The 15652-nt window shown below is 38.7% G+C and overlaps 1 protein-coding gene across 2 annotated transcripts in view; it reads left to right on the forward strand.

Annotated features, from left to right (window-relative positions):
* The first annotated feature begins 299 nt into the window (after positions 1–299).
* The window catches only part of bcap29 (B cell receptor associated protein 29), a 33637-nt gene continuing 18284 nt past the window's right edge, over positions 300–15652 (forward strand). Inside the window, exons 1-3 of one of the 2 annotated variants that reach the window (XM_028813021.2) lie at positions 300–465; positions 9920–10026; positions 14552–14652. In XM_028813021.2, coding sequence (XP_028668854.1) covers positions 9935–10026; positions 14552–14652 — 193 coding nt within the window. In that variant the 5' untranslated portion in view covers positions 300–465; positions 9920–9934. The remainder of the gene's footprint in view (positions 466–9919; positions 10027–14551; positions 14653–15652) is intronic. The other variant, XM_028813029.2, reaches the window with a different exon arrangement.

Raw genomic sequence — 15652 nt, forward strand, 5'->3', positions numbered from 1 at the left:
TAAGAGAAGTTATTTTTATTTTAATGTTCCTCCAAATGAACATTAATGATGCTATTTGTAAATTTGAAAATCGGTTTTCCATTTGCCAGACCGTGGAACTGGAAGTTAAAAATGCATGTGATGTAGACAGAATCTCACCTAATGCATCGGACTCCAAAGTCAAACATGAGATCTGTACGTGTACTGTAGGCTCCAGGTAGCCACACTGTTCCGGACGGACGAGTTTCGTTCATAAAAACTTGTAAAGCTGAACTCTCGTCTCATCTCCGACTTCGCGCCGCGTCCGAGGACAGGCTGCTGTGACGTCACGAGCAGAGAGTACTGAAGGGAAGTAGGCGCGGTGGTAATGTGCGGTAGTTTGATAGTGCGTCTTAGGGACGGCTTTACAATTAATCGTTCCCAAAAATCACTTTGACAGGGAGACGGGTATCGTTTCTCGAAAAATAATCTAGCTGGCGAGTGACGGTGAGTGCCCGCCGGTTTATTTGCTGTAGCTATATGTATTTGGCCTGGTCTTGGGCAAAAGTTTTCTCATATGAATTCACTCAGCTTCCTTATTTGAAGCTGTCAGGTACTGTTTTTACTTACATTCAGCGGTAAAGTCTGAAAAGTTGTCCGATAGACAACACTAATACCGATCACTTGATTTGTCTGTGCTGCCTTCTTTGTGTTTCGGAATTCTCCCTAAACAGAACTTCCTCACGCTTGAACTGGCAGCATAACTAAAAATAGAACCTCTTCCATCCATGACTTGAATAAAAATAAACCTGCAGTTGTTATCACAGTGCCACTGTCCACGCTTTTCAGCGAAAAGTAGACACACCAACAAGTATAAATAATTCACTTAATTAATGATTGATAATGACAGTGTCTCCCAAATTTAACTCCAGCATTGTGTAATCGTCCAGAAGCGCGCACTGAGCATGTTCAGCCTTTGTTAAGTTATTTCCCTCTTAACGAACAGCGGTTTACTTTCCCTTTCTTGCTACACTGTTCCCGAGTGATTAGTCTCTTGCCAAAGTCATAATGCTATTTTAAAACCAGCACAAATATTCCAAATAACTGCCTGGCCCTTAAAACAACTCGGATTTTCTGATGACAGTCGTGCAGCTATCAGAAAGTTTCAGTACACCGCGTTCCGAATGTTTGTGGAGTTTTAGGCTTCTACTCTGACAAGCTCTCTTGACGAAACGCTTGCTCATGATAATTAAATGTTGCCTGGAGCCCCGTCTTTGGCGTTCATTTTTTAGCTTACTCAAATTTCTGTATGTGTTCTTCAGTGGTTAGCTCTGTAAAACAGACTTACTGTATTGCTCTTGTATTCTCAATTTGAAATTGATTTCTTTGCTTTTAGCATTGAAGGAAGTTCTGTGACTTTAGTCTTTTGTATGTAGCAGTATTGTGTGGAACTTCAGTTATCACAAATTAGTGTTCATAAAAATGGATATACATAAGCAACTAAAAATAAAGTTTTGGTCATCCATGTTCAAGAAAATTCAGTACACATTCAGTTCTAAACATTGCAGAAAATTACATTTCTTAATGTTTGCCATTACAGTGCGCACCAGGTACAGTAGGTTGTGTCATGCTAGTCAATAGGATTAATTAACACCAGTAAATAGGATTAATCATATTTCTAATTTCAGGTATTTCTAATTAATTTCTCAATATTTTAAAGTGCTGTTGTGTTCCTTTTGAGGTACCCTAACAAGTAGTTCAAATTTTATTTCAGAATATATGACTTACAGTACTTGTGCGACTGCCAGTGGTCTTGTACTGTTGGCCAGAAGGAGAGAGTGGGAAAGCTGCTTATAAGGATGGCTGAGATCTTTAATAATCTTTTTCTGCCTTTCTGAGGCAGTGTATATTGCTGGTAATATTTGTACTGCCTTCACCACCTTCTGCAAATCTTTACAGTCTTGAGCTGAGTAAGGTAGGTGTCTTAGTAGGATGTGATGCAGCTTGTGACGATGGACTCCACTGTGCATGTGTAGAGGTTTGTGAGAACAGATAGGGAAATGCAAGCTGGCCTTAGATGTCTAAGGAAATAACAGTGCTGGGGATGCTCTTTGAGAAGAACGTTGTGCCCATTCTAGTTCATCACTGATAGTAACTATAAAAAATTTATAGTTGCTCACTCTTTCAACAGAATCTACTTCGTTGTAGCTGGGAGTGTAAGCTACCTTCTGCTTTCTTAAGTCTATGATCAGCTCCTTGATTCTACTTGCATTTAGGGTGATTTTGTTGTAATGGCACATCTGAGTCAACAGGTAGACCTCTCCTCTGTAAGGCACCTCACATCATTATGGCCTATGATGGTGGTGTCATCAGCAAATTTAATGATGGAATTGGAACTATGTCTGGCTACATCATCAGAAGTGAATAAAGGGTATAAAAAGGGGCTCAGGTCAGTACTATGTGGAGGGTTAGCATGGATGATGTAGTGCTGTCAATCTGTACATGCTGAGGTCTTGGTTAAGAAGTAAATATCCAGTTGTAGAGGGTGATGATGAGTCTACTTGAGGAGTTTGGTGGTCAGCTTTAATGGTACAACATTATAAAACAATGAACTGTTATCGATTTCAGCTCCTGCAAAAATGTAGAACAGATGAATGCAACTAGTTTTGAAGGAAGGTGTAACCTCTGGAAACTGGATCAAGGTCCCTTCCAAATACAGATCCACTGCCTGCTTATTGGTGTGTTGTGTTGCCCGTTGCATCCAGCCAACGTTCAGTTAGAGGTTACAAGCCAAAACTGATTGTCCATTTTGGGTGCCTTTTTGTCTGAAAGAGTCTGTGCAGAGGTGTCAACTCAACTTTGATTTACACCTTTATTATCAGATGAAGTACAGAGCTGACCAAAGGGTTGGTTTGAGCTGCAGTTCAACTGCACACTTTAGTGTTCACTCAGCAATGCATTTAAGGGGTGGGGGCAATGTGCAGCTGGATAGCTGCATCCTGGTTAAGTCTGCTGTCTTAACAGGCTTTGTGTGTCACTCAAAGCCTAGAAAAATGGGAATACCCACTTTTTCTTTCAGTCAGAAATTAAATGTTTAGACTTACTGGATTGAAAATTGATAGGATCATCCATTAATGACATTAATGTCAGAGTTATCTCTCATCTAGTGTTTTAACTCATTGGCAGAATTAGGACATAATAGAAAAAATGATATTGGTCTGAAAGAATAATATATCTGTGTATCATCAGGATATGAATGAATGCATGAAGCAGTATTATGTTTTTCTAACATCTCTCAGTGTTAGTATGGATTATGGCTGTGTGCGATGTCTTAAAACTTCACATCACATTGTTATTTCAAAACATCGATAATATACGATACCATCGCCTGGTTGGAGAGGTGCTTGTGGACTATAAATAATTAGCTGCTCAACCCACGCATTCATATAGTGTCTACACAGGTTAGGGGAACTTTAAGCACATCACTACTGCTGTGAATGTAGGCGTTTTCATAACTAGTTAATTTGGTGCAATCTGGTGCGATTTCCACAAAATCCAGTTTGTTTAGATAGATGTGGAAACGGCAGTTGCAAAACAACCTGCATGAGGTATAAATGTGATCTGATCTAATTTTATGAAATACAGTGCATTGGCGTGAAATTGTGCATGTTGTAGTAGTCACGCTAAGAGTCTGCTTTTGATAATAGCAGAGAATCTTATTCACAGCATAATACATCAAGGGTTAACATATACAGCATTAAAAACAATTTTAAAAAGTACAAATAAATATTACAATAACCACTCAATCATAGCAGGGTAAGCACCTGATCAGGCTCACCAGTTCTGTTGTGCGTGTGATCAGACAACAGTTGAAAATCACTTGTGATCAGGTTGATCAACACACATACAGAGGTGGCAAGAAATAAACAGCATTGCTCTGTTAGACCAATGAGCAAAACCCCTAATCTTAAACTTTGAAAGTTATGCACACAGGTGAGGTAGGGTTCCCTCTCAATACACATCTAACTGACACATGCAGTAAATGTTAATCAAACAATCCAAAGTGAACATTATTTACAAATGTATACAAGAATTAAGGCAGTAGACACTTGACTTCAGATAAACTAAATCAAAGTTATGTCCATATGGTGGCTAATGGAAAATGAATATGGAACATCATACAATAAAAATGAAACTTACATGCTATGTCTACCATTTTAAAACTGAAGCACATGCCCTCAACAGAGCTAGCTTTCTTTTGTGCACTGGCCTATTTCAAATGTGTCCTTCCCATACCAAGTGTAATAAGGCATAATTTTCAAGTAGTTTTCCACTTTTTGATAATAAGCTTTATGCTCACACTGTTGTATTTGGTAAATAAACCAAATAATTGGGGAAAGTGCAGCGGTGCACAAGCACAATTGTTGTCAACCCTACGTGATTTTTCTCCCTGGAAAAAATGCTTATGTGCGTTTTTGTAAATGCAAAGTGTTCCCAGCTCTTTGATCATGTCAGTGCATAGAGGATCCTGTTTTTGTATAGGTCTGTGTTTTCGAGTTTTGCATTCATTAAGAGTTTTTTTATGTGTTTCCTTTAAGCTGCAGTGCATGAGCGATAAGCACTTCATAAATTCACTACAAGAAAATAGTAAAAGTATTATTAATAAGAATACTATAAATATAAAATAATCTTGAAGCACCCATGTATTTAACCTAGGTGTAAATAATTTTAATTTTTACTTATTTTTGATTGAATATTCAATGTTTATTTTATGTTTAATTTTATATGTTTGAGTTTCCTATGTATATTATACATTTTGACATTGTGTTACAGTCTAGATATTATGTCATTTGTGATTACATTGGTAAAAACACAAATAAGTCAAACATAATTAATGATCAGAGATAACTGCATTTAGAAAAGTAGTAATTACACTTTGAATGTCATCTCCATGCGTGACAATTAAATATAATATATGATTATGAGAGTGAGTCAGCATTTAACAATTTGTCAAAACTGTACAAAGTTTAGCTAAAAATCTGTGTGTATGGTAAAATCATCTACCAAAACTGTAATTATAACTTACTAGCTGTGTAAACCTGTGCTGTAAAAAGCCAGAGGTCCTAGAAACTGTTGAAATCGTAAAAAAAAAAAAATTGAAATGTGGAGATGTCAGGTAGTTGAAAGGAACTACTTCGGGCATCTCTCTCCTAGGAGGTTTCGTTTTGCCGACATACTCGCATCGTTTGTGAATTAGTGGCTAAGCGACCATCTTTCTTCTGAGGTTTTGTTTTGCCGATGTGCTCGCCTCGCTTGTATATTAGTGGCGGGAGGAAAGGTACAAGGGATACCGTTTTGCTGATGTGCTCGCCATGCTTCTGTAACAGCGGATAAGTGAGTGACTCTCTCTTCAGAGGTTTCATTTTGCCGATGTGCTGGCCTCACTTGCGTTTCCTCGGAGGTGGAGCCCTTAGCCCGACTCCACCTCTCACTTCTGGCCCGGACAGACACACACACTTCCACACGTAGACATTTATATATAAGATAGGGTATGGACACTAGAGGGCACTCCTGCTTCCCAAACACAACCCAACTCAATAAAACAGACACAGAACACAAGTTAAAAACACTAAAGAGCCCCATGCCATATGGCTCCTCAGTCGTTTAAACGCCCCTTGGATGTTTCTACAGTACCCAACAAGGCTGAGGTAAAGAAACCCAAGACCCATAATGCCCTGTGGGAATCCAGGGCACCACTGTAACCCAGGGGAACAGCCATCTTGCGTTCTGGGGGAGGCAGTGCCCTAAAGAAGCTCCCTTCCATCTCTTGGCTGTCCTGGCCAGGTTGGGCTGCTGGCCCTCCCGTAGAAGGGCTATGATTGTCACTTATTGTCACCTTAAAACTTTTGTCTTCATTATCTTAAAATTCACAAAACTCATTAGTCATTACAAATGCAAATTAAACCCAACTGTGGAAATCATAACATCTATATAAAATCTAGCTTAGAATAGATATATGAGCTGGGAGTTTAAAATTATCTCTCCAGTTAACAAGATTGTCAGTAGTATACTATAGCTAAGCTAGATAAAACGTTGCTGAATTTATTTATTAATAATGAATTTGGACCAGGATGTATGTAAATAGAACTGTAGTTGTGCTTATTCTGTTTTAACATCTTACAGGAACATGTTGGAGGATGAATTTTGGTAGTAACATGCAGTTCATCCCATGAAGCTGTTCCAAAGCTACCTATTGACCAATATTTAAGTATTTCTTCATATGTAAGGAAAATAAAACCAACTGACACAGCCCCAACTAAATGAATAGTATTTGTATTGCTAAGGCATGTTTCAGTAAGTAAACTGATATGTTACTGTATACTTAGTATGGTCTTGTTAAGCAAAAAGCTTTATTTCCAGTAAACTAAGTGTTTAACAATATAATCTTGTAGTGGGGTGTATTTTTTTCCCCCACAAACAACTGATAAAGGGAAGCACGGTCTGCTATACAGTATATTCCCTTCAGTGCATTCTTGCTGAAAGGTCAGGTTTAAGTTTGAGCACTTAATTTTAAATTTTGTAAGCATTAATATAAAGTTCGTCTTTACTATCTAAAATTTCATTACTGCTGACATGAAGCAACAAAGTAAATACCTCATCATTGACAAGAGAACGGCAATTTAACTTCTGTATTGAAAGCCTTGGTACCTGCAAAGTATCTTTGTTTAAATGCTTGGTTTATGTACAGTACTAAAATGTTCTAACAATTTTGATGATCTTGCTGCATTCTGTGTTATTTTTTAAGGTATCTGGCAGATGATTCCACATACATGACAGTAAGAATAACATTCATAGTATATCTTTGGTAAAAGAAAAAAGTTTAAACTTTTATTCTTCTATAATTTATGTACATAGCATAATTCCTTCTCCAGATGCAAGTATTCTGCACTTTATTTTACCTGGAACAAGAATATTGAGTGACATATGAGGAAGGCATGGACAGTTAAATCAAAGTAGCAGGAAACTACCAAAAATGAGACTGTGCTAAAAGGGTTAAAGAGTACAAAAATTAGATATTCGGACTTCTTAGCTATTATCTAACTAAACAAGCTTGATGCACTGTGCGGTCGCCTCTCATTTTGTCACATGCCTTGATTTATGTGCTAAATTAGAAGGGAAACAAAGTTTACCAAATTTATAATTAGAAAGATTGCATATGCCATTCTATTCAATTACTAAACCTGTAAGTGCTACCAACAAAATAAGTTAATGTGTTTGTATTGTAAGGGCTAATTTATTGTATTCATGGGTTTTAAATGTTTATCCATAGAATCCAACCAAAACCATAGTTTTGACAAAGTATCTATATATATAATTCACAAAGTCGCCGCCAAAGGGGGAAGACACCCATGAAAGCACGCACACCAAAACAAGACACCCATGAAAGCATGCAGGAAGAGGCGTGGATTCACTAAGCCGCCGACAAGTAGGAAAGAGCCTCGCCCACCAACTCTATGACCATTGGATACGACGACAACTCGCAGAGCCACGCCCACTAGCAGGGATGCGACGCCTCGGAAAAAACGGCGTCATTTATGTTCATCTGTTGTACGCTACACATGGACCTCTGAGCCACCTTGAGTTGGGGGCAGCAAGTCTTTGATAGGCTGCAACAAAATGATGAAAGTACGGGCGCATTTTTTCACACAAACTGTGTGTGTGTGGGTGGGTGTTAGTTAATTTGTTACTCGAAGGATTTCAAGATTTAATATGCACAGGCGGTAACACTGCAAATGCAGCCCAAACGAACCCAAAATCTTCCACAGTCTCCTTACTGTAAAGCAGCAACACTACCACTGCGCTACAAGACAGAGAATGCAGTTAAAGAACGCACCAGGCTCGATTTTACTTTCGCTTCTGTTTGGACAACTGTGTCGTTCACAAAGTGTTCACCCATCAATACATAATTATGCGGCATATGATACGCCGTGAGTTGGCAAGAGCCACGACCACCAAGTCGGACGCAAAAACTCACCAATCACCATGTTAGTCGAGTTCCTTCCTACTACGATCCACATGCACCTCAGAGCCACAGATTCCTTTCGGTTACGACGTACAACTGTGTTCTCCATCGCAAACTGTTTTACACGCTGCATAAAGCGATTCGCATCCGCGCCACCAACACTCCTTTTTTCACGGACCGCGTCTACCCTCGCTCTCTACAAAGTGCAACAACTCACCACACAAGGACGCCCTATCTTTCGAGGCATTCACACTGCCGGAAGACAGCCATGGGATACGTAGAAAATAGCCATGTCAGTCAACGCAGATCAGACACCCAGGCAAACAACACTGAATAATCAATAGCTACAACTACTTTGCCCGCCCCCACTCCTCACCTGAGTCGGTTTCGTCTGTGTTCAGCAGTGTTTCCCAAATTCGGTCCTGGTGAACCCCTGTGGCTGCACAGTTTTCTTCCAACCAGATTCCTAATCATTAATGCCGGTGAAACTCATCCGGGATAAGTCGGTTTTTCAAACGCAGTCGTGTAGCAGATTAGCTGGATGTAATAATCCGAGATGAATGCACACCTCCATGCTGAGTGAAAACACAATGTATATTGCTGCAACAAAATGATGAAAGAACGGGAGCAATTTTTTCACACAAGCTGAGTGGGTTGGGTGTTAGTTAGTTAATTAGTTACTCAAAGGAATTCAAGATTTAATATGCACAAGCGGTAACACAGCAAAAACAGCCCAAACCAGGAAAGACAGCTGGCAAAAAGTCACCAACAAACTAAACGCGTGTGCATTGTACTTACTGAAAGCAGCGTTACGGATTTTGCAAATGTTCATTTTTTTCCCTCTGCTTAAAAAACATTGAAAAAGCGGTGTATACTACGCCGCGGGTTGGTTTGCAGTGTGTAACACAGTTTGTTTGTCGCAGATAATTTGCTATCCACACAGGCAGGAACCAGGAAGCGAACCCACAATCTTCCACTGTCTCCTTACTGCAAAGCAGCTGTACTACTACAGCGCCACAAGGCAGTTAAAGAAGTTATATTTATATTTTTTACACATCACACACTAGAAGCTGCTGACGAACCCTTCTCTTCGTTGTCAGTCTGTAGCTGCGAAAAAATAAAAGCAATACGAGTTTTAACAGACATCATTCAAGTGTATCATAAGTTTCTGTAACGTTAATGAAAATGGCCAGGAGGTGTCACTAGAGAGGTGAGTGTTAAATGCTTCGAAGCTTCGATACGATTTCCGACACAATTGCTTCAAACGTGTTGATGCTTCGCGATACTGAACGAGAAATCAGCAGACTAGCATGACGGATGGAGCGTAATGGGCGTCCTTCCCCTCTCCTCCGGATTTTTCAAATGTTAATTTTTTCCCTGTGCTTAAAAATCATTAAAAACCCAGCCTGTTTATGCGGCGTATGGTACGCCGCGGGTTGGCTAGTATTGTGATAAAAGGCACAAAGGTGCACTATTTAGACATCTTACAAGCACCCTACTTGTAGGTCTTAGGCTATCACTTTATTTATGGAGTCTGTATGTTCTTTCCATGTGTACAAAGAATTTCCTTCAGGTTCTCTGGTTTTCCTGTCATAACCAAACACATTTGTGTGAGATTAATTAAGAGTAAATTATCCTCATGTGGGATTTTGTGGACTCTGTAAGGAACTGGTGCCTCCTCCAAGGCTGGTTCCTGCCTTGTGCTTCATGTTGCTGGAATAAGATAGGGCCACCACAATCCTAAACTGGATTACCAGTATTTGAGAAAGTTATTTTGGGGACAGTGACAAGACTTTGTAATGCCTTAGGATATTGATTCCAACTTCAAACCAGTAACTGGAAACACTGTTTTGAACCTGTTATACTAAACTAAAAATTCAATGAACAAAAATATTTTATGCAGTTTAATAATTTGCATCATTGTTGTATTATTTTAAGATTAGAACTCTGAAAATGACTCTCCAGTGGACGGCTGTTGCAACATTTCTGTACATTGAAATTGGAATACTGCTCTTTCTCTGTTTGCCGTTTATTTCGGCAGTGAGGTTAGTATATACTTTTTTGTACTTGTTATAAAACATGGCTTTAGTAACTGTAGCCTGCATAGTTTCCATCAGGAATTGCAACTGAGCATTTTTTTAATCTAGAAGATCTGGAACCTTGATATTCTCTAAAATATAAATATGGACTTCCAGAGTAGAGTTTCATTAAAGAAATGGCTTATCTGTCTGTATACTCTTATACTGTTAGGCACTGAGCTTTTTAAGATTTTAATGCATGTTTTATTCACCTAGTTAACCATAAAAATGTAAGCTATGCCAACGACCTACATAAGCCAGAAATATTACATTTTAGTTTCCTTTCATGCCTTTGACCCAAAAAGCTATTGACTTCTGCAACAGCATCCTGTTGCTGTTTTGTAAACATCACTCATAACTGCCTTTACTCATGAAACTTAACTTTTAATATCCTCTAGTGCTTCTGATCACCAAGGTTTTTCCTCATACATCACCAGAGCAAGTACACTCACAAATGATCCTCTTTAATAAAATCCCTGTGTGCGTCCAGGTGTCCGTGTGTGTGTGTGTCTTCTGGTGAAGTGTGCATGTGCTGGGCACGGTGCGATGCGCGATATTACTGTCACAGAAAGTTACAGGCGTTTTACGGAAATACAAACCAGTATTACTGCGAGAGGAAATTAAAGGTAATCAATACAGTGACTCATATTACAGCCACATACAAGCCAGTATTACTGTCAGAGAAAATTAAAGGCATATTACAGACGCGCACGCCTGTGTTACCGCCAGAGAAAATTAAAGGTATATTACGGACGTACAAGACAGTATTACTGTCACAGAAAATTAAAGACACACAATACACGGCGGCAGCCCACGAAGAACGGTCAGCTCAGCGAGTAAACATCAACAAAAGAAAGGCTGAAAGAAAGAAAAATACGACCAACAAAAAGAATGAGGTCAAAGTCCCTTGCCATTTAATACAGACTGTTCCTACTAATGTTTATGCACTACTGTTCTAGCGCCCGTTATTGTAACGGGCGAAATGACTAGTTTCTTATAAAATTCAATGCTGCATCTTTTGGTTTTAGCACCTTCTACAGAAACACCAATACACTGTATCACCAGTTTTCTTACAATCACAATTCCAACTGTATTTAGCATAATGAAAGACTCAGTTTTTGATAACCTTATCATGTCATTAATTTATCACATCTAAATCCTCCTCAAAGACAACAGATTCACCTCTTATTCAGAATCAGAACGAAATTAGGTTGATAAAAAAGCCAGACAAAAGAAACTTTTCTGACAGTTATCTTGTGGTCTTCATATCCTGTAATTCTCAAATTTTATACAATTAATGATCCTTCATAGATATATCCTTGTACCTGTCTCTAAAAATGTGGACAGTTTCTGCAGAATTAACTACTCTAGTTTTCAAGAGAAACACACTTTCACACACAGCGCAGAGTTTATAAACTATACATCATTCTTTTTGTGGTTTAGATTTCTAATGGCTTTGAAAGTGGTAGAACATGTATGCTGGGCTTGTTCATTCCAGTATGTCCAACAGTTGTTTCAGTTGGATCTAGCTTTTTACTCTAAATAGTGCAAATTATCTCATCAATTCTTGTACCTGCAATGCTAAATTGATAACATTCTTACATTCCCTTCAGCTTGAATCTGCAGGAACCAGGATTTATTATTTATTTTGCTACCCTTCAGGTGTTTTTATAAATCAAGCCAAGGCAACTACATATTCCAGTTTTACTCATAGAACTTAGTTGATTTGTTGATGAGATGCATTATGAGCAATCGGCCTCTAAACACTACTGTTTTACTGTAGTCTGAACTGATGACTGATTGATTGTATTACCAAGCGAGGCTCCTATTTTTAACAGCCTGTTTTTAACTCCAGAACAAGCGTTGCCTAGATGTTTTTGAGATAACATTTTATGCATGTATCCATGGCTCTATACAAACTCCAGCATGTCTCCCTTTCTGGCTACACTTAAGCCAGCATATCTGACACCCACTATTCAGCTGCCCTCAAATCTACATACAGTGCATCCAGAAAGTATTCACAGCGCATCACTTTTTCCACATTTTGTTATGTTACAGCCTTATTCCAAAATGGATTAAATTCATTTTTTTCCTCAGAATTCTACACACAACACCCCATTATGACAACATGAAAAAAGTTTACTTGAGGTTTTTGCAAATTTATTAAAAATAAAAAAATTGAGAAAGCACATGTACATAAGTATTCACAGCCTTTGCCATGAAGCTCAAATTTGAGCTCAGGTGCATCCTGTTTCCCCTGATCATCCTTGAGATGTTTCTGCAGCTTAATTGGAGTCCACCTGTGGTAAATTCAGTTGATTGGACATGATTTGGAAAGGCACAAACCTGTCCATATAAGGTCCCATAGTTGACAGTTCATGTCAGAACACAAACCAAGCATGAAGTCAAAGGAATTGTCTGTAGACCTCCGAGACAGGATTGTCTCGAGGCAGAAATCTGGGGAAGGTTACAGAAAAATTTCTGCTTCTTTGAAGGTCCCAATGAGCACAGTGGCCTTCATCATCCGTAAGTGGAAGAAGTTCGAAACCACCAGGACTCTTCCTAGAGCTGGCTGGCCATCTAAACTGAGCGATCAGGGGAGAAGGGCGTTAGTCAGAGAGGTGACCAAGAACCCGATGGTCACTCTGTCAGAGCTCCAGAGGTCCTCTGTGGAGAGAGGAGAACCTTCCAGAAGGACAACCATCTCTGCAGCAATCTACCAATCAGGCCTGTATGGTAGAGTGGCCAGACGGAAGCCACTCCTTAGTAAAAGGCACATGGCTGCCCTCCTGGAGTTTGCCAAAAGGCACCTGAAGGACTCTCAGACCATGAGAAAGAAAATTCTCTGGTCTGATGAGACAAAGATTGAACTCTTTGGTGTGAATGCCAGGCGTCACGTTTGGAGGAAACCAGGCACCGCTCATCACCAGGCCAATACCATCCCTACAGTGAAGCATGGTGGTGGCAGCATCATGCTGTGGGGATGTTTTTCAGCGGCAGGGACTGGGAGACTAGTCAGGATAAAGGGAAAGATGACTTCAGCAATGTACAGAGACATCCTGGATGAAAACCTGCTCCAGAGCGCTCTTGACCTCAGACTGGGGCGACGGTTCATCTTTCAGCAGGACAACGACCCTAAGCACAGAGCCAAGATATCAAAGGAGTTGCTTCAGGACAACTCTGTGAATGTCCTTGAGTGGCCCAGCCAGAGCCCAGACTTGAATCCGATTGAACATCTCTGGAGAGATCTTAAAATGGCTGTGCACCGACGCTTCCCATCCAACCTGATGGAGCTTGAGAGGTGCTGTAAAGAGGAATGGGCGAAACTGGCCAAGGATAGGTGTGCCAAGCTTGTGGCATCATATTCAAAAAGACCATTGACAAAGTATTGAGCAAAGGCTGTGAATACTTATGTACATGTGATTTCTCATTTTTTTTTATTTTTAATAAATTTGCAAAAACCTCAAGTAAACTTTTTTCACGTTGTCATTATGGGGTGTTGTGTGTAGAATTCTGAGAAAAAAAATGAATTTAATCCATTTTGGAATAAAGCTGTAACATAACAAAATGTGGAAAAAGTGATGCGCTGTGAATACTTTCCGGATGCACTGTAAATCTTGCCCATTTTCCTCCAGATAGCAGTAACCTTCAATAAGCTGGTATCTGCTTACCTCTGTTGAACAAATTTGCATGTCACTGATTAAGCAATCATTTACATCAAAAGAAAAGGAACACCTTTCACCATTTTGATCAGTGGCTTTCAAAATTTACCAAAATTGTGCCACCTTTCAGTCCAGTAATCCTAATTATTGTTACTTGTTGGTAAGAATATAGTGCAGTTTACATGTACAAAATGTAGTACTAGGGTGTTGTACCGTGTTAGCCATTATGAATGTAGAGAAAAGCCAAGCAAAATGACACCTTTTATTGGCTAACTAGAAAGATTACAATATGCAAGCTTTCGAGGCAACTCAGGCCCCTTCTTCATCTTGCCTGAAGAAGGGGCCTGAGTTGCCTCGAAAGCTTGCATATTGTAATCTTTCTAGTTAGCCAATAAAAGGTGTCATTTTGCTTGGCTTTTCTCTATGTACAAAATGGAAAGATAACTTTGGGAATTTACAAGAGCCATCAGAATAAAGGACATCTTCAGGCCTGTTTTAATACTTTACTCTTCTTCACATTAATCCGTTTGACAGTTTTATTTGGCGAGTGTTCACATACACATATTAAAAACAGAACAGTAGAAACTAAATTTATTCTTAAAAACATTTTACAAATTTTTCAAACATTGAAAGCACAATAATCTCTAACATTGTCAGATGACTTGTTTTTGTAACCACTCGACATTTTTTACCTTTTGATCTCTTATGGCTTCCAAAAGTATTTGTTTTTATTAAATTTAATGAGTGACCATTATCAACGATTTAATTTATTCTTTTTGCTCATTGATTGAATGGTGCATGTTTTTTTTTTATTTTTTACTTTTATGCAGGTGGCAGAAAATTTTCAGGTTTAGGATCTGGGAATGTATAGCTCCGTATTGGAACAAAGGCTTCCTTACAATGATTATTGTACTGATTGTTCTATTTATTGGTAAGATACTGCATATTTCTTCATATGTATAAGTGGATAGGATGATAGCAAAATTATAGTACCGTATTCTATAGTCTCTTTCAGGTGAAAACCATAATTATAGTCCAATGAAAGGTAATAAAGGTATTATACTTTGCAACAGTTCAACTGTAAATGTATTTTTTTTCCTGAAAAAGATGCTTAACTTAAATCTCTTCAAATATTTTCTGATGAAAACTGTGTTATTACTAACATTCATGAAAATATTCCAATTGTAAACTGGAGAAGGACTCAAGAGTTATATATATTGAATGTTTTCTATGTGCTTAGTGATTCAAAGCATTAGTGCTTGTACCAATCCTGCTGTCTCTCATGGTGAACTGGTTTCTTGAGTGTTTCATGAATATGTCTTATGATTATAATGTGCCTCTTCCATTAATTTTATGTTACCTCCTAGGTTTTTCAAAACAGTTGTAAATGTTTCCATTTATTTTTAAATAGACATATTGGGCAGAAAATCTTTAAGTCTTTCACAGTTGTAATAAAAAAAAATGGCAGTATTTGTGCCAGATGTTGAGCAGCACCCTAAATACAAGATTTGGGGTGCTCTGTAAATATCCCAGTTTTGGGCATCATTTATCACAAAAACTAGTTTAACACAAATCATTTTCTAAAGTATTCAGCATTTGGCAATGAACAACAATTGGTGAACTATTCTTTTAAAATAATCTCTGTTGTCGTTGAATTTTTAAAAATAATATCTTACTATGTTCTGTCTGAAGAGCTAGACACTAATGTGGGTTCTTGCATGTATGTTCATGCCCAGTATTCCACTGTTGCTTAATAGTTTGCTTAATCAGCTGTTCCTTTAGGTTGTGAAACGTTCAAGGGAACTGTGGCTATCAATGGTGTTAGCATGGTTCATGCTGGCCCCAAATCCTCAAAAAGCACTCCTTTGACTGTTTTTTAAAAGGGTTAGCAATAGCTCCTGAGGATAAAATCTGTTTCGCAATCTGATGAA

The sequence above is a fragment of the Erpetoichthys calabaricus genome, chromosome 1, assembly GCF_900747795.2.
Source record: "Erpetoichthys calabaricus chromosome 1, fErpCal1.3, whole genome shotgun sequence".
Classification (NCBI taxonomy): domain Eukaryota; kingdom Metazoa; phylum Chordata; class Cladistia; order Polypteriformes; family Polypteridae; genus Erpetoichthys; species Erpetoichthys calabaricus.